This window comes from Condylura cristata, unplaced genomic scaffold (genome assembly GCF_000260355.1).
Source record: "Condylura cristata isolate star-nosed mole 26May11 unplaced genomic scaffold, ConCri1.0 scaffold00008, whole genome shotgun sequence".
NCBI classification, from domain to species: Eukaryota; Metazoa; Chordata; class Mammalia; order Eulipotyphla; family Talpidae; genus Condylura; species Condylura cristata.
The window spans coordinates 19,545,273-19,563,737 of record NW_004567109.1 but is presented as its reverse complement, the minus strand read 5'-3'; the positions used below and the strand labels follow the sequence as shown (position 1 = coordinate 19,563,737).

General features: G+C 48.6%; 1 protein-coding gene across 1 annotated transcript; it reads right to left on the bottom strand.

The window, feature by feature from the left end:
• Positions 1–2,362: 2,362 nt before the first annotated feature.
• On the bottom strand, positions 2,363–14,286 carry CDCA8 (cell division cycle associated 8). The gene is made up of 11 exons (XM_004678812.2): positions 14,179–14,286; positions 13,908–14,020; positions 13,644–13,772; positions 11,950–11,990; positions 8,609–8,681; positions 7,523–7,608; positions 6,174–6,238; positions 5,602–5,697; positions 4,519–4,645; positions 3,707–3,793; positions 2,363–2,687 (listed from the first exon to the last, which is right to left on the bottom strand). The coding sequence occupies exons 2-11, from the start codon at positions 14,002–14,004 to the stop codon at positions 2,643–2,645; spliced, it is 846 nt and encodes a 281-aa protein (XP_004678869.1). The 5' UTR covers positions 14,005–14,020; positions 14,179–14,286; the 3' UTR covers positions 2,363–2,642.
• Between the last annotated feature and the right edge of the window lie 4,179 nt (positions 14,287–18,465).

Below are 18,465 nucleotides of genomic sequence, written 5' to 3'. Positions count from 1 at the left end.
CAGTCCAAGGACCAGATTGAATGTAGAGGTCTAAGTTGTTATACAGTAATGTGTGTTGTAACTAAGATAAAAACAACATTCTGTGGGGGAGTGGGGGTGATAGCAAACTGCTTGTGGGCATTCATCATCATTACATCAGCATGATCTCCCTGAGGCTAATTGTACTTGGACCAGGAGAGTTTCACAGGACACTCCCTGAGTGGAACATGCTCTTAGCAAAGGCATTTTGAGAGTGGAAGCTGTATGCCTGCCACAATACCCACTTCTGTACCTTGTCTTTTCCACTTAATGTATCTTGAAGATTGTTCTATATAGTCCCATAAAGAACTCCCTTAATTATTTTTTAAAGGTCCATTTCTGATGTTCAGGTATGCCGTAATTTATCCTAGTAGCTCCTTACTGATGGACACTGAAGTGGTTTCCAGAGTCTTTGGATCTATAAGTTCTAGCAGCCCTCCCTCAACTGTCACCCCTGCTCATAATCTTATGTTCCTGGAATTTTTCAGTCAGCTAATCCCATTCCAACCCTGATTAAAACAAAAAACAGGTGATTTTACTGGAACCACATTAAATTTACAAGCTAATTTCGGGAGAACCGTTGTAGCAGGAATACTTCTAGTGCTTTCCCATTAGGCGTGCAGTGGCTTAGAGCTAACAGTGAATGTGATTCTCTGAGTTGGGGATGACTCTGGGTACTCAGAATCCGCATCACTCTAGTGAGACACTGTCCAGATTCACCCTTTCTAGGACACAAACGAGCAGGGATTGGGCCACCCTGGCCCACCTGAACTACCTCACTTGAACTAGACCATCTCTGTAAAGTCCCAGGCTCCAGTCATATTCTGACTGGGGTATTAGGACTGCGTCTGAATTTGGAGGTGGGCACTTTCAACCTATAGCAGCAACCTTGATTGTGGCGAGCAGAAGCCACCTGGAAGGCCGAAGGAGTGGAGCCCAGGAATCTCGAAGGATGCTGCTGCAAAGGGAGGAGGGTGGGGAAACACATGGTCAGCGCCGCGTGGCATGTGAGCCAGGTCATGGGTGGGAATGGGGGTCTGAGGCCAGGAATAGCCATGCTTAGATGATGTCTTCTCAGCTCAGGACTGGCTCTTCATAGGTAAGTTAACTCCATGAAGCTACTTACTCAGGAACTCCCTGTGAAGCCTCAAATAGGTCTTTTGAAAAGGACAGGGTCCCTGTAAGGCAAAGGGTGGAGCTGTTAATTGGAACTCTGGGTTCTTTGAACTGGCTCAGGTACCCTAGGGAGGGGACTCCAGGCCCCAGCCTCCCTCACACGGCTGAGGGCACAAAGCAAGCCACCCACAAGGGGTGAAGGAACAGCACAGAGAAGGGATCCAGCAGGGACTGCTTTGGGGAAGGGGCTTCTCCGAGAGCCAGTGGCTGCCCTGCCTCAGCCTCAGCTGACTGGTCCAGGTGTCTAGAGCTTATTGTGCAGAGGTTGGCAGTCATTTTTGTTGTATCTCTCAATGTTTAAATTACTAACAACTAATTTGGAAAAAAAAAAAAAAACAACAAAGTATGTCAGCTGATGTCAGCTGGGGCCTTTTTGGACAGATTGGCTGTAAGATTCAACTTGTCTTTGCAAGTATTCAGTCCTGTGAGTTCAGCCTATGCTTTAAGCCCAGGTTGGTGACCTGATTACCTTCTCAGTATGGGATGGACTGATCTCTGCTGGGTGGTTGGTATTTATTAGGCACTTGCTACGTGCTACACATTCCCCACAGTTTGGTGCAGTGAGCAGATCTGCAAAGGAGAAGCATGGGGGAGGGTGGCTCTGGGCAAAGCATGTTGGGTCCTTATCCCCTTTAAGTCTAGGTTGTCTCCAGTGATTATTTCTTGAAATGAATAACCTTTATTCCAGCTGGCACTTGCCAAAGGGTCTTCATCAGCCGCCAGATGACCTAAGTAAGGACACCAGACTGTTTTCTCTTCCACAATCATTCCCAGTGTAGGAAGAACTTTTGCAAGTGGACTGGCGAGGGCCTTGGCTCTTTGGGAAGTGAGGAGCGTGATCACATTACCTGTGCCTGCTTTGTCTCCGGCCATCAAGACTGGACCATACAGGTAAACATAGATATCCAGATTTTGTCCTTCCATGTGTCTAGCTCAAGGATCAGAGATGCTGGTGAAGCTTACTTGGGTTGGTTGGGTAGGGTTGAAATTACCTAGGTCCCAGATCTTGGGGTGAGGCCTCTTCCAGTTATCAGAAATATCTGCCTGAAATAGAGGTCTCTGTATATTCTGAGCAAAGTTGTTCAAAGGCCCCTATAAAATCATCTGAGCCTCTTACTGTCTCCAGTGCAGTTAGCAGATTGGAGATGACAGGCAGGCTGTGTTCTGATTAGAAAAAACTTCACCTTTATTGAAAACTGATTATACTGAGAGCTACTAAAAGTTAACATATCGGTATACAGATAAACTTGCTCAGTGTGTACAAAAGTCTTGAGAAAGGGAGATTAAAACAACTTGGGGAAAAAAAGCTTGAGTAGGAAGAAGAGGAACATCAGACCCTGTTCTGGAACTTCACACTCAAAAAATAAGGCTGAAGGGAAAGACCTCTTCAGGGTCCCAGAAGTGCCCACTGCAATTCCACCCTGTCAGCCGGGCTCGGAAGAGCAGCCTCATCTGTGAGTCCGGATGCTGCTGCAGATCTGGGCGAGACGGCTCTAGGAGGGAAGAGGAGAGAGGTCACCGAGATGCTGGCCCTTGGCAAGGTGGCCCAGGCAGCCCTTAGCCTAGTCTGACAGCATACCACTGGCTGTCTTGAACCTTCCACTTGTGTCACAAAAGAACTGATCTCTGAATTGCCATTTTGCATTCTGAATAAGTTACCTGGCACGTGAGACGGTGAAGGCGCAATCTTCCCACATTAAGGCTTTAGGGTGGTACCGGTTTTGAGTAGCTGTGTGGGGGACTAGGCACTGGGCCCACATTCAGCGGAATGTCTTTGGAAAAACAGCCCACCCACAGGTGGGTCCTTGGAGGTACCCATCGCAACCAAGAAGGGCCAGCCTTTGGCCAAGCTGGCAATAAGTGTTCCTGTCCACTACCCAAGCTCATGCGGACTGGAGGGAGGCCCAGCCAACCAAAGCTGCGGCAACCAATTATGTTGTGCCACTTGAGTAGTTCCATTAAACCAAGAAACTAGACAGCCAGGGCAAGAAACTGCAGATACACTAGGGCTGCCCAAAGCCAAATCCAAACCAATACTAGGGCAGCAGAACCACAAGCCTTGTGGAGGCTTTCTGCTAAAGGGCCTGAAGAGGTAAAGGAGAAATGGTGTACAGGCCTCACAGACACCACTAGGGGAGCTGGTGCACAGAGCGGGGCCCCAGCTACTGTCCCTGCCAGAGGCATGGCTATCGGGCTTTCTTTGATTGTCTGCGACTCCATGTAACCAGCCCCTCCCCATGTTACACTGAGAGGTGTCAGTTCCCAGTGGACAGTGAGAGCAGCATTTGACTGTGCTGTGCCACAGCCCCTGGCAGGCACCCTGGGACAGTCAATACTTGGAATTCATCCGGGGATAGACTCGCTGCTGTGAGCAGGACAGCAGCATGCTCCCTTGGGTGGGGAAGGCACAATGCCAGGTAAAAAGCAGAGGCACGGGGCCGAAAGACAGCCCTGAGCGAGTTAAGCCAGGAAAGCTGAGAGACCTCCTGTATGCTGTGGAACTGAGACTTACGGAGAGCTTCCTGACGTTTCCCAAGGCCTCTGGATCCAGCTGTGCGATGTCCACTCTCTGCAAGTCACTGGCCAGTAACCGGATGCTCTGTGTGGAAGGGAGCGAGGATTACACTGACTCATTCCTTAGGACAGGAATCTCCATCCAGCAGCCCAAAGTGCCTCAGGGGTTCCCCTTGATAGCTCGCACTTGGGGTGTAATTGGGTAAGGTGGGGTTGTCAGCCCTCAGGAGATCGGGACATCAGTGCTTCCACTGGGCCAGGGGCCAGATCAAACAGGTACAGCGCTGCACACTAACTTAGGAATGTCATGCACACCTGCACTCAAGAGAGACTATCTCCTGTGGCTGGAGCCAAGGGGCGTGCTCCACGCTGCCCAGAAAGCCAGGCTGTGTTTGCTTCAAAACCACTGGAGTGACAGGATGCAGCTCATGCTGCCCTTGGTACACAGGATGGGCCCTGATGGTGCCCTCCTCTGGCATCTCTATTACTGCATGTGTGCCACGGCACTGAACATAAACACATCGTGACACTGAACGGCTTCTTGAGTAGCAGCCATGTCGCCTACATCTCAGGCCTGCCACAAGATGGACAGGCAGGCAAAAAAGAGCTGGTGAACAAATGGCACCCAAAGCTGGGCCATGATCCTCAGTCTGGGCCCCAGACCTAGGAGAGAAACTGGGTTCCAAGTCCTACAGAAGTACGGAGAGCAGTATCCATGCAACTGAAAGAAGTGTGGGGCAGGGAAGCAGGCCAAGGGGAAAGATTGAAGGAGCAGCATGGGGAGGCCCAGTTTCCCTCTGGGGACATTACCTCTCCGCCTCCCACTGGCACTGTGAGGAAAATCTCTCTGCTGTCTGCGAGAGGGCTGCCATTCACCGAGACATTGTAAATCCGCTCTCTAGCTGCTGGAGTACGCAGGCCTGGGGTCTTGAAGACCCTACAAAACGGGAAAATCTCTGTAAAGATGGGTTGGCAGATTGAATGACACCAGGCGCCGTTGGCCCTTCCAGTCTCCATCTGGCCTCAAGCTGCGGTATTCAAGTCACACATTTCTAAGAAGGCAAGTTCTAAATTTAAAGGGAAATTTTTTCAAGTGGTAATGACTAAACACAGCTGGAGAGAGGAGATTGTAATTATCAAACATACATTTCATGAAAGCCACGTAGACTTAGGTCCAAGCTCATGTGGACACCAGGCACCCATCAGCCGCCCATCCATAAACTATGGTTAAAGTATTTCCAAGAGTTGGCTAGGTGCTTTCATCAAGAGGAATTTTCCAAGGTCAAAAGGAGATGATTCAGATATTAATTCCCAAACTTTCTCAAGACAGTTAAAATGCTGCTACCTGTCCTGCCCAAATGGCCTTTGCTAGAAGCACATGGGAAAAAAACCAAAGAATCAGTCTTCCTTACTCTCCGCCAGAGACAACCGCTCTCAATTCCTAATGGATCCTTCTAGAACCTTCCCATGTGGGCTCCTCTGGGACATGCAGCTCTGCTCCCTCCTCCAAGATGCACGTGATCACAAAGCCTGTGCCCACCAGCACTCACAAGCCCACCTTGTTTTGAATGAAGATCCTCTCTTATGGTATGTAGCTAAACAGCCCTATGAAGGTGTTCACTATGCTGGAGCATTCTTATTTCTACAGGTTTCCCAAAATGTGTCAATTTTCTCATTTGGTCAGAAAGGACCAAGAATGTCACTGGAAGCCCCCTAGTGACTGAGACAGGATGTTTTCCTTCCATCAGATGAAGAATCATTTTGTCACTGAAAACAGGTGAACGAACCATGCTCAGAAGCCTTAGAAAAGTCTCCTCTGAGAGGGCTTCCCAGGCCAGGATTCAGGAGTATTTCCTCAGCACCCTTCTTTCTGACTGGGCTGTCAACACTCACCTTGAGTCAAACCTGGGCGTCAGGCCTGGAGTTGGTTTCACCATAGATAACTCCAGTCGACCCACGGCTGGCGTAACAGTGTTGCAATGGCTTGACCTGCAGATACGTAGTGACCATTAGGTTGCCAACTCTCAGTCCCATGGCAGCAGCAGAGGTAGGTAAAGCTTGGAGAGCACCATGTCAGATGCTGTGCTGAACAACACACCCTGTATCTAGGGGCTTCCAAGGGTCCAGCCCTTTACACAGGGCCAGAAGGAACATTTTGAGAAAAAGGCTGGGGTAGCTCTGCCCGTGGACTGTCAGTCAACTAAACACAAATGGGCCTGACTACGCTACCTTCTCGCTTCAAGTTTGGGGAAAAAAAAAAAAGTGGGGAGGACAGGTTATGGGTGGCAGGACAGGTGAAGTTGGGTCAAGTCCGTTCTAGTGGCCCCTCCAGCCAGACACTTAAGGATTCAGAGCTTAAACTACTTGGACGTGAGAACAAAAGTCCTTCTCACCTCCTGTTTCACCTTCATATGTGGGGTTCTCCAATAAACCCCAAAACATCTACATTGGGAAAACCCCACTACCTTTTGGTTCTGCCCTTCCCTTGAATGGACTGGGTTCTCTTCTTGGATGGAGGACACCGTTTGACCTAAAATTACAATAAAATGAAAGATCACATAGAGCTCTATAAAGAAGAAAGGTAAGCAAGGGTAAAAAATAGTTGGGAGGTGGAGACCAACTCTGGAAAAGAAAACTTAACACTGAACATAGGTCTGTCTCACAGAATCCAGCGACTTATAAATAATTCAGAATATAATGATCAAGTAAGGACTCCTACAAGCTGGATCTTCAAAATTGAGAATTTTGGCCAAGATTAAAGGTTTAAAGTCTCTTTAACGGATTGCAACCTGGCTTGTTCCTGCCTCCAGCCCCCACTTTACATAACGTGCATAAAGGCTTTGGGGTGCTCAATCTGAGGAATCCTCAGCGGTCACTGCCCCACCCAGAGTCCTGGGAGAGACCCCACATGGACCGTTCCTGACTCTTCGACACAGTTCCCCACTCCCTTGTCTGCTGAGATACCCGCCCAGCTTCCCAGCTCCCCTGCAGTGGGCCCATGAGCTCTTCTATCTACCTCCCTCCTAGTGTCCATCCTCAGCCCCCCTCCCCATGCTTCCCCTACACAGCCCCACTGACTCCCACAGGGACCTGTGCCTTCAGAGCAAGACTAGTGACACATTAACTGTTGCCCTTCACCCCAGCTCAGGCCACTTTTCCTCCAGGGGGCATCCCTCTGGCTAGCAGCCTGTGCTAGAAACCTATTCAGTCACCGTCACCATCTTGTCCATTCTTCCTGTTGGACACTAATCTCAAAATCATCCCTTTTTATAGGGTCAGTGCCTGAGTTCAAGAATTACATTATAAATCAACATTACCTAAAAAGAAAACACTAAAAAATTTACAGTGCCTCCCAAACGCCTTCCTTTTTCTCCCTCCTGGTTATTGTGAGCAGTGTCTGAACACTGATGTGATCATGTCACTTAGCACATAATGAAATGCAAACTCCCCAGCTTGGCACACAAGGCTACTATCTGGCTCCTACTCTCCCCAGTTGCCTTCAACGTGGAGCCCAGCCACACCAGCCTGCTCCTGTTCCTTGACCAGACACTCGCCTGCCTCCTGCAATGCCCTTCTCCAGCGCATGGAAACTCAGTCACCTTTAAAAGCCTGCCTGGGACTTAATGGGGAAGGTAAGTCCTGACAGATTCCCTTCGATGCTCCATGCACTTAAGTTCTGTGATCACTATATGTCATTGGTCACTTAAGGAGAGAGGGGATCTCCTTGATGAGTCTGAACTCTGGGAGGACAACACTATTTTACATATTCCTGGATTTCTTTGCCCCCATTCCCCACTCCAGAGTGCCTACTTACCCGCAAAGTTTGATGATTCTTAGTTTTAGTCTCTTCTTTTTCTTCTTCTTCCACTATCATTTCATCCACTTGCATTATCTTTCGTGCTATCAGAAATAGTGTAAACAGTTGGGAGCTTCCAAGAATTCACACTTCTTAGAGAAAATAAAACTTAAGCAATTATAGGCTGTAATCAAGAAATAGGCCTAGTATAAGGATGACTTTTCAAAGGATTTAGGAAAAGATAATCATGGAGGCTAAGACACCCCTGTGACCCCAAGAGGGCAGCCAGGCATTCTGACGGAATGCACGCCTGCAGCAGACAGCCTGAGCTTGGGGCCTAGCTGACCTAGCAGTTGGCTACAGTCACATGGCTCTCATCGTCGTGTCTCCGTTTCCTCAGCAATAAAAGGGAGTAGCCATTTTATAGGCTAGCAAGAGACTGGAAACGTGTGTTCCACATGCTGAGTTACTCCTTTTACAGTTCTAACCCTGCTGTCACACTAGGGGAGTCTCAGATGGCTTCCCCGAGACTAATACACTCCTAAAGCTCACTCACCTCTCTAACCCAGAGCAGCAGACAACAGTGTTGGTATCCTTTCACTTCCATTTAGCTCATTTATCAGTCTTTTTTTAAAAAAAGGCTTATTTTATTTATGCATACAAGAACTGGAATGTAAGCAACAGGTGCAGGGGGTGAGAGGATTCACCAGAGACAGTGGGAAGCAGAACAGGCAGAGCTACTGATATATACTGCTGTGGGGAGGAGTAGGTGAGACAGGAGAGGTCTGCTGTGCCATGTGGGTGCTGGGTCCTTGCAGGGGAATCAAACTCATGCCTCAGTGGCTGGAGAGACTTAGAACTGAGACTTAACTCCTGTGCCACCAGGGAGGCTCTCAATGTATGTATCAGTCTTAACAGTATCAGTTCATTTCAGTCCTGCACACAGTTAACTGAATGCAGGTGCCAAAGTTAAATGTTTAGATTTATAAGACAGAGGGCCAGATATTACAGGGAAGGGTTTCCACCAAGAGGCTCCCCCTGAGCAGCCAACCATCCTAGGCTTTGGCTCCCTCGCTTCAACAAGGGGTTCTGAAAAGTACTTACCTCTGGCAGATTTCAGGGGTGTCTGAATAGCTTCTGTTGTTAGTTTGTTTATTTCTGTGATATCCAGGTCAGCCTGTGACAACAGACACATCCCATCAAATATAACGAAAAATACCTTAAGACTTAAAAATAATTATTTGAAACATAAAAGATCAATAATTACAAGTTAGATATAACATAGTATAGTGAGATCCCATAAACGTACCACCTAGAACATTGCCAATAATTTTTCTATTGTTTTACTTCTTTGCCTCTCCAAGGAACCGGTCTCCTATTATTCCCAAGAGATAAGCAGTATCATTCTACCTGCGCATAGATGCATGCCCCACACGTACATATGCTTAAAATTTTTTGTTTTGTGGTCCCTCTTTGACTGTATTTAATTTGTTTTTACTGTTTCATAATTTTCCACTGTGACATCATCTCACAATGGATTTGCCAATGTCCTGTTACCATTACAAACACTTACTTTGAACTGTCTTGTGTCTGATGTGCAAGTTTTCTCTTGGCTGTAAACTTACAGGTAGAGTATTACAGTTATAGGGCACATAAGCCCTCAGTACTTATTTACATCCCACTAGCAAATAACAGTGTCTAATAATATGTATCTACATTTGTGGTTATGCAGACTTGTCATTTTTTTTAAGTCTAAAAAGTCTCAGACTTTCTGTTGTGCTCCTGTCCCTTTGAAAAGGCTCCCACTGCCTTTCAATAAAATTTGTTTTCTTAGTCTTGGTGGTGACACCCTGTATGCATGGGAGTAGGCTTGATTCATAGCCCTTTCCTTGTAGGTCACGTGTAAACATCAGAAGAGGTGTTACAAAGTAGGTTTGACACAGATCACATCCCTGGATTGGTGAGGACCACTTGAATTGCTCAGGAGAATTCAGAGATTATTCAGTTTAGGAAAAAACTGTTCTTTAGTTTTGGTTGAGAGAATGAAAGTGGTGGGTAACTTTCTGTACTCTCTGGAAACAACTGGCATGTTATAAAGTATCACTGGTGGCAGGCTCCTGATAACCAATGTCCAAGAGAATTAACACAGCAGCGACAAATATCTAGACTGTTATCAAGGCCTCCCTGGTGGTACATAGCACTATCAAGCTATCGCCAACCACTGCAGTTTGAGTTCTATCCATGAGTTCTACCCCTGGCCAGCCAGGGAGGTGACCCACATGGCACAGCAGACCTCTCTAGTCTTGGCCACTGCTCCCCTCAGCAGTGTTTTATTTCAGTAGATCCGCCTGTTCTGCTCCCCACTCTGTCTCTGGTAAATCATCCCACCCCCTCATCTCTATTCTACACCCAGTTCTTGTATGAATAATGAATTTTTTTAAAAAGATTTATTTATACAGAACTGGGGTACAGGCCAGAGACACGGAGGGTGAGAGGAGTCACCAGAGACAGAGCGGGGAGCAGAACAGGCAGATGGAGGAAGTACACTGCTGAGGGGAGCAGCGGGCGGGCTAGGAGAAGTCTGCCTCGCCATGTGGATCTCCTCCGGGGCAGGCAGGAATCGAACTTATGCAGAAGTGGCTTAAGCTTCTTAGTGCAGTGCTTTAACCCACTGCGCCACAAGGGAGGGCCTGAATAATGAATCTTTAAAGAAAAACTGCTGTTTATCTTTAGAAATGCCCGTTTACATCATTGATCTATGGTTGGTACGGGAGAACCGAGTATGAACTTAGACTTCGGCGTTCTTATCATTCCCTAACTTGGATGGATCACTCTCCCTAAGCTTTGTACCAACAATATGATTTATGCTAAGCATGTACTTTCCCTCTGAAGTCTGGAATTTGGTATATGCTAGGTAGAAGATGTCCCCAGTAAAATGATTTATGCTAAGCATATACTTTCCCTCTGGAAAGTCTGGAATTTGGTATATGCTAGGTAGAAGATGTCCCCAGTAAAACTCTGGCTATTGAGTCTCTAAGGAGTTTGTTGTGTTGAACTAAACAAGTCCTGCTAGGACTCCATTGATGGAGAATTTTTGGGACCTGGAACCTGGCTTCCTCTGAACTTTGTCCCATGCACTCTCTCCTCATATGATTTGTGTCCTTTCAATAGAAAATCACAGCCACGAGCATGATATATGCTAAGAACCACCATTCCTGGAAGTGGTTCTGGGAGTTTCTCACATCCTAATAAAGAACTTTGATACCAAAGAATCTTTCCTTCCCTGGGTTTTAAGTCAGATTAACTAAGGCTAGATTTCTCTAGATTTTGTGTGATAACATTGGAGATCTTATCATATTAGAAGCTGTGGTAGTTCTTTGTCTGATTAAATAACAGGGTAATGTATTAGCTAATGAGTGAGTTCATCTCAGAGGTTAATTCCTTTGAACCATTAGATCAAAATTGTGCAGGAGAAACATATAAAGAAAGAGTAAACATGGATTGAGAACATTTTACTAGCTCTTGATTTTATTTTTTTATTATGCCCACCCCGTCTATACAAATGTTCTCATTTCCCTCTGATCGAATAGCTGCCCCTGAGAGCCTTTTAACTTCTGAGGCTGAAGAGCTGCTATTCAGTACTACTATGCTTCCCTTTATGCAGTCAGACCCTTTCAAATTGTGAGGCTCCAGAGACCAAATGACCAACACATAAAAGAATGTAGATTTTGGGGTTCACTTTGTAAATCTGATGGAGGCTATAGTAAACTTTCTTCCCAGAATGACACAAATGTATGTGTGCAGATGCATTCAGGGTGCCCTGGGTCTCTGTGAATTCCTCTGGACCAGTCCCACTATGGTGCAACAGAGCTTTCTAGAGGGGAAGCAATGTTCTATTTCTGAACTACCAGTTCAGTGGCCACTAGTCATATGTGGCTACTGAACATTTGAAATGTAGCTGATGTGTCTGAGGAAATGAAGTATTTTTTTCTTTTAAATAAATTTAAGTAACTACATGTGGCTGGTGGCTACTGAATGGATATTGCCTCCCCATCTTACTGCCTTCAGTCCTGGTACTAAGAGTGGAAAGGATCAGTGAGCTGGGTGGCGAATCCCGAGAGCCCCAGAGCACTGCCATGACACTGTGTAATGTCAGTGTGTAATGACCAGTGACAAAAGGAACCTGGTTCGAGGATTTTTACTTCTATGCAGCAGTCAGGGCAAAGGGCTGCACGAAGCCTGCCCCAAATAGGCCTGTCTCCTTTCACAGAGTTTGAAACTATTTGTGCTTCATATACTCAGCATTTGACAATTACAGTTTTTCAGTTACACAGATAATGTCCCCTTACGGATCTTCCTCCACAGCAAGTACCCACTGATGGGTTTCGTGACTGGATTAAACTTAAAAACCAACACGCTGTTCAAAACTAGGACAGGCCACTTACCGTTGCTGCTTTTTCTAGGGCACCTTTGTTTCCTCCCAGGGCTTAAAAAAAGAACATGTCGTTTAGTTAACAATAGGTTTTAATGATAAACCATCTTCCCAGATACAAACATTTATGTCTCTAAAACTGGACCAACTTAAGTCCTTGCACATTCAATCTCTAGTATTCACGATCTAGTCTAACCTCGACGCATCCCTGTCATGACCTAGTCTATGCTCCGTTAAGGTTCCTTTTATTTCTCAAATGTGCCTCAGTCTCTCGTGACTTAGTGTCTTGATATTTATTAGTGTTTCCTACCGAAATACTCCTTTGTATTTGTCAAATACCTAATTCATCCTCCAAAACTTAGCTCAAACCCAAAATTCTGTTATTTTTCTACCAAACAGACTGCTGCCACTTTGAGTTAGCTGCGCACGCTCATCATACCCAATAAGTACCCAGAGCTGTTTAAGTGTCCAACGAGCTTCAAATGAATTCCTGGAGGACAGAAATACCATCCATAGCTTCTGGCAAAAATGACATGCAAAAGGTATGTAGTAAGTGTTTGTTGAATGAAGGTCTTGGCAGATTCAGATGAAGAATAAAATGTTAGTCCTCCTGCCAGGCACCTTTGTATGTATCTCATGTAACAGTTAAGAACTCAGGTTTTGGAACCAGAAAATAGACTGCCACTAACTGGTCTGTGAGCCCTTGGGCAAAGTACCAATCTGTGTGTCTTAGCTGTCATCTATAAAAACATGAGCAGTATGAATAATGAACACAGTATCTATGGGGATAAAATTAGTTCCTATATGTGAAACCCTTGGCAAACCCCAGTCTTGCACAGGAAGCACTTCAAAAGTGTACAGGAGACCATTACTCTATCTCTTTTGTGGTATTTATGATTTTCAGTTTCTTTGATTCCCCAGTGCCTCTTCATTATGTAACACTGTGACTGACACATGCCCAAGGAATATTTGTAAACAGATGGATTTGCAAACAAACAGATTAGCAAAAGTTTCAGTCAAATGATAATTAAAAGCCTACGATACACTTCTATCCAGGATAGATAATAGTAAGATAATAACTAGATAACAGTAAGGAGACAGGAAAAGGGTAACCCAGCAGAAAAGACTGGACCAGGGAACTAGGATGGGATTCTTTCTTGTGGCCAGGGACAGCCTTGGGCCCTTCCTTGCAATTCACCATTTGATTTGTCCATTTTTAGTTGGCCATTTATACCTGCAGAATCTGCAGAAAGAGCTGGTTGCGGTTATCCTTCCACGGGAGCTCTGGTAACAAATCACGTTAGTCAATCATTTATTAATTTTTATAAGCTTGGATAAAATATCAAAAAACAAAATATTTGGTGACACATTGAGTTTATGTGAGGTTCACGTTTCACTGTATGCATAAACACACTGGAACACAGCCACGCCCATTCATTAGTTTCTGGAACTCTGACGGCAAAGCTTAGTAGTGGCTACAGAAACCCTTCTGGCTCAGAAAACCTGAAATATTTAGTCTTTTGTTCTTTAGAGAAAACGTGTATCTGCCTACGGGCGAGGTGAGGATGAGCATTGTGGGGAAAGCTACCAGTGGGTGAGAGGGGCCTGGGGAAGCGGTAGGATGGCAGTTTCCCACAGCGGCCGCAGAGGACGCTAGGTGAGGGATGTCCGGGTGACCGGGGCTCGGGAAACACTGGCCGCGCTTACCGAAGTACTCCAGCCAGTTCATCTCGCGCAGCGCCTTGGGGAGCCGCATAATCTCCATTTCGTACAGGTTATCTATCTCCTTGAGGAGCTTCTCCCCGTCTGACTGAATCTGTTTGTTTCGTATTTCCACTGCGAAAAGGCAGAACCGACAGGGCACGGGTTACCTGGTGGGTAAGGCGGTTGGAGTCCGAGCCGCCAAGCCCGATCCCCCGCGGCCCCCGGCGAGTGCCCAGGCAGCAGCCTGGGCTGGGGCTCCGCCCTTACCTTCCCGGTCGAAATCCTTAAGAAAGGAGGCGAGTTTTCGGCTCCGTAAGGAGTTGGTCTTGGCCACCCCACGGCTGCCTTTCCTGGCCGGAGCCATGGCGTTTGGCTGGAGGCTGTGGAAAACGGGGTACCGAGCCACAAGGGGTCAGCGGCAGACGGCGCAGGGAAGCCAGGGACCGCGAAGGGGCGGGAGAGGGCGAACGGCGTCCCAGGCCTGTAGGGGAACCTCTCTCCTTCCGGGCCTGTGCACAAGGAATCTCACGGCGCTCACCTGCTGTCCAGAAACCGGGCCCCAGATAAAGATTGGCCGATCCCCGCCAGACGCGCTACCGCCGACACCAAATTCAAACTGCCTCTGGCTGACGAATGAGAAGTCGCCGGCTTAAGATTCCCCCGGCACCCAATCACCTGGCGGCTTCCCGATCAGGCAGCCAGTCCACAGGCAGGACTACAACACCCAGGAGGCTTTGCGGCCTGACGACATACACTCGCGACCCGGTGGCCATGTTGGTGCTTGCGCGGGGGCATTGCAGTCGCGCTGGTGGCGGCCCTGGCGGGTCCGCGAAAGTTGGTTGCCTTAGTTTTACGTTTTCCCGCGGGTTTAGGGAGCGCGACTAGCGAGAACACAAGGCTCCCTCTCCGGACGTCGGGGTCAGGTGCGCGGGAGACCGCCTTGGGCGTGCTCAGTTGTGACAGAGTGGGGCTTCCTGAATACACAGCCTTGCCGGTGAGAGTGCAGTGCCCCCAACTGGTTTGGCGACCGCACCCAGGGCACCCAAGCCTCTCCAGGAAAACTGCCACCTTGCCAGTTACCCTCCCTTCTGAGCTCATAGCCAGGCCGGCTGCAGTGAGTCCTGGGGCTATCTGCCAGCGTCCAGCACTTGCCCTTGACACCAGGATGGCGGCGAAAAAGGTGCCAGTCCTTAAGGAACGACAGGAGGGACGCCTTCCAGCACTATCTTCCCAGTCATGCCTGGAAGGCTCCTTGGTTTCCACTTAGTACAAATGAAAGTCATTCTTTCTGAGATTGGTATGAGTATAGTATATGAAGGCCCCAGTCCCAAAGACCCTGGTGCAGTGTTGGGAGCCAGGGGCAGCTACAGTCTTGCCAAATATCCCTCATTCTGTTGCTGGTGACTCCCTAAGAAATAGCCTTAGTGCTGGAAAAAAATTAGCAGACAGCAAGTTAGGTAGAGTAGCCATACAGATTGCCCTTCTCTGGGGAGGAACCAGCCTTAATGCCTTCTTCATCACATTCCTTGGTTCTTGGAGTGCCAACAAGGCACAGGACAGCTTTTCTATGACCTAGGCAGATGAGTAAAGGTGGAGGCCTGGAGCCTTGGGTGGCTTTTCAGGCTTTTAATGATCATTCTACAGCATTTGCGTGAGGCCTCCTAGTCCCGGCAAATACTTTCTGGGCTCTCTGGCTTCTCTCATAGTCTGGCCTCCGGTCTCATACTGCACTGCCCTCTGCCGCAGCGTGCTGCTGCTGCCGCCCTTATATACCAGTCTCTCCACTCAGCGCACCCACTCACCACGCCCACACGTCCTCCAGGTGCCACCCTCAGGCACGCGTGTCAGTCCACAGGTGTCAATCACTGATGCTTGTGGAGGGAGGGTGGAAAAAACCTGCTAAGTTCCTTTTACACAATAGTTCCTTAGTTGCCTCCCAGCAGCTACCAGTCTTCAGTTCCAGCAGAACCTTGGTGCTGCCCTCCCAACCCCTCTGTGCTGTTGGAACGGAGTGACACTAGCACCGGTACATGGTGCCCGTGGTCTGTCACCCATGATCATTTACTCAGAAGCCTCCCTGTGCAGCCAGTACAGAACTAATTACCGACGATGGAAAGACAAGAAGTACATGGCTTAGTAGGCCAGGGAGATGCGTACGCCCATCGCGCCACCTAGAACATGTTCAGAGAATGTGGGGGATGGAGAATGAGTGATTCTGTGGGAGGTGAGTCAGGAGAATGAAAGGTAGATCTTCAGCAGTGTCATGTCCGGGAGCATCTGTCCTCAGGTCTGTGATAGAGCAGGTGAGGGGGAGGGGCCCGCGTGGCCTTGGTGCCATCACATGAACGGGGAGCAACCCTACGAACCCCAGGCTCTTAGCTCCTGATTCAGACGTGTGCAGTGGTTCTTAATTTGCAGAGAGCCCAGACTAATAAATTCACTACTCAATTGTAATCCCCACAGTGCATTTATAGGCAGCAGCTGACTTTTATCAGCTAGTTTGTTCTTTCATATAAGCAGAGTTTTATGAGGGTCTCCTGAGCTGGCTCATAATGTGATGAAACGTCTGCAAAACTCAACCATAAATCCCCGGCACCTGCCAAGCAGAGGATGCTGTTTTCCAGGCACATTTTGTCCAGCTGGCGGCTCTGTCCCCTTGCCCAGTTTGCATTTTTGCACTTGTCTCTTTAAGCTTGGATTTGTTTTTCAGCTCTCTGCGGCCTCTTTAAAGGCAACTGAAAAATGAGGGGTAGGAAAAAGGAACTAGAAAGTTACGTCTGTGCTAAAAATTGCCCTTGGCTTATGTTACTCTGCAAGCTGGTTTTGATCCCTTAGCTGAAACAGAGACATCAGGCTTCCCAGCCACATGAACCCCAGGGCGGGGACTGGAGGACAGTGCCAGCCAAGCCCGTTATTAATACTTTGATTCTTTTCTGGGCCATCACCCTTTGTACTTGCCAAAGGCCCCTCTCCTTGGTTGTCAGTTCGGTAAATTAAAGGAACAGCTCCAGAGGCCTTTTCCCCAGATGGTCTCTAAGCATGACATCTTTTCCCAGCATTTAGAGCACCCCCAGCACAGAAGGGATATTTAAATGTCCTCCCTTCTCCAAATAAGGCAAGACCTGGATTCTAGGAGCATGTTGGTTGGTTGAAGTGGACTGTTGCTTGCAAAAGCTACCAATGCCTCAGCAGGACATGTGCTCAGCCTGGGGCTTACTGAATCCGAGGCCCCAGGCTGTGCCCTCGAAAGTATTCACATTGGCTTTAATCTTGTCAGGGACTCCTAGGCCAGGAGAAGACTCCCAAGGCTGCCCTTTACTCACTTTCCCTGACCCCACTAGGGTAGCTTCTTGAGCATGTGACTTCTACTTACAAGGGTCCCCCAGCTTGGCCCAAACCTTTGTCAACCTCTCAATAGTTTTTTAACAAATGCTGGATTTCCCCCATGTACCAGGTCCTGTAAGTTGTGCCAGCCCTGCCCCCATCCCTTGGGTACTCCTGGGAGTAGCTTCCCCACAGCTGTGGACTCCCAACTCCACGTCTGCGCAAAGCAGGCTCCTTGCTTGTCAGTGAGTAATCTGGCTTCGTCCCACTCCCAAAGGCTCCTGTTAGCCCATCTTCTAGTTACAGCCAATGCCTTTCATGTGACAGTAGCTCTAATGGCCCTGAAGTGCCTGCCAATCCCATCTCATCAAGTGTCATCACCTGCTCCTGGCCCTTTATCACCTTCCAGAAGAGGCTTCTCGCTAGTGTGTGCTGTTAGGCAGAAGCTGCCTGCTCCGAGAGAGGAGCTGAGGTCTCTGCTAGAGGAAGCAGCCCCTATAACCCCACTTCCTCCTCAGCAGTCCCACATGGTTTCCTGCTCTGGGAAAGGAGACTCACTTTATTTTCCTGGGCCCAACACAGACACCTGCCAGGTGATGTCTTATTCCCCTGTCGGAATAGCCCTTCCTTTTCTCGGCGTGCTACTAGTATGTCTGCCACTTCAGTTTTTGTATCCACCTCACATCCCAAGTGGCTGAGTGAGGGCCTCAGCCCGTCTGAGCTGCTGAAACGCTCAGAGGCCTGGCAGCTGCCTGGTCTGGGTGGGAGACCTGCCCTACCTGCTTGGGTGCTGCAGGGCTTTGGTGGAGCGGCATGGAATGCAGGTGTAAAGAGCACACCCTTAGGCCCAACCTGGCTCGACCACCTAGGAGTGTGGTGGGCTTTACCTCGCTTTTTTACCCTGTAAAAAGCACAGACCATTATGTCCCTTATTAACAGACATAGATAAGGCCCAGCTCACCAGCTCACGGCAGGCAGGCTGGTTTTGCGTACATAGGTTTTTACCCCCCTGCCCTCCCCCACCCTACTTGCTGGAGGACTTGAGGCTGTGGCCATTTTCTTCTCTGATGGGTCCTTGCTGGGCTGAGGTATGGTCCGGGCTGTCAGTGTCTGGGAGCTGAGTGGGGTGAGGGAAGTAGAGCAGCAGGAGGGGAGCCCCACCCCAATGATGAAGAGCCAGGGGCAGGCACGGCAGAGCATCCTCCCTCCCCAGCCCTGCCTGGCTCGAGTTCCCGATCCACCCTGCATTGCCACACCAGAGGAAATGGCGGTCACTGTCCCAGCCAAACCCAAGGACTGTGGGACAGCCCTGACAGGGCCCAGCCACTGCATCAGGAGCAGCTCCTCCCCTCTGTGCACCCTTCCCTCCTCAGGCTTCACTGCCCTCTCCTTCCCAGAGAGTCCAGTGCATACCTCCTCAGGGCCAGGGCCTCTGCGGTGGCGGCGGCTCTGGTTGGAGAAGCTTCTGGACATCTGCCACTCACCCCAAGGGGATCTGAGC

What these genes read in the sequence shown, in the direction of transcription:
- CDCA8 (XM_004678812.2), bottom strand. Translation starts at nt 14,004, where the DNA reads ATGGCTCCGGCCAGGAAAGGCAGCCGTGGGGTGGCCAAGACCAACTCC. An exon ending in ACCCCTGAAATCTGCCAGAG is followed by an intron (nt 7,609 to 8,608) that starts GTAAGTACTTTT and finishes TATTTCTGATAG; the next exon opens with CACGAAAGATAATGCAAGTG. An exon ending in AGAATCATCAAACTTTGCGG is followed by an intron (nt 6,239 to 7,522) that starts GTAAGTAGGCAC and finishes TTGTAATTTTAG; the next exon opens with GTCAAACGGTGTCCTCCATC.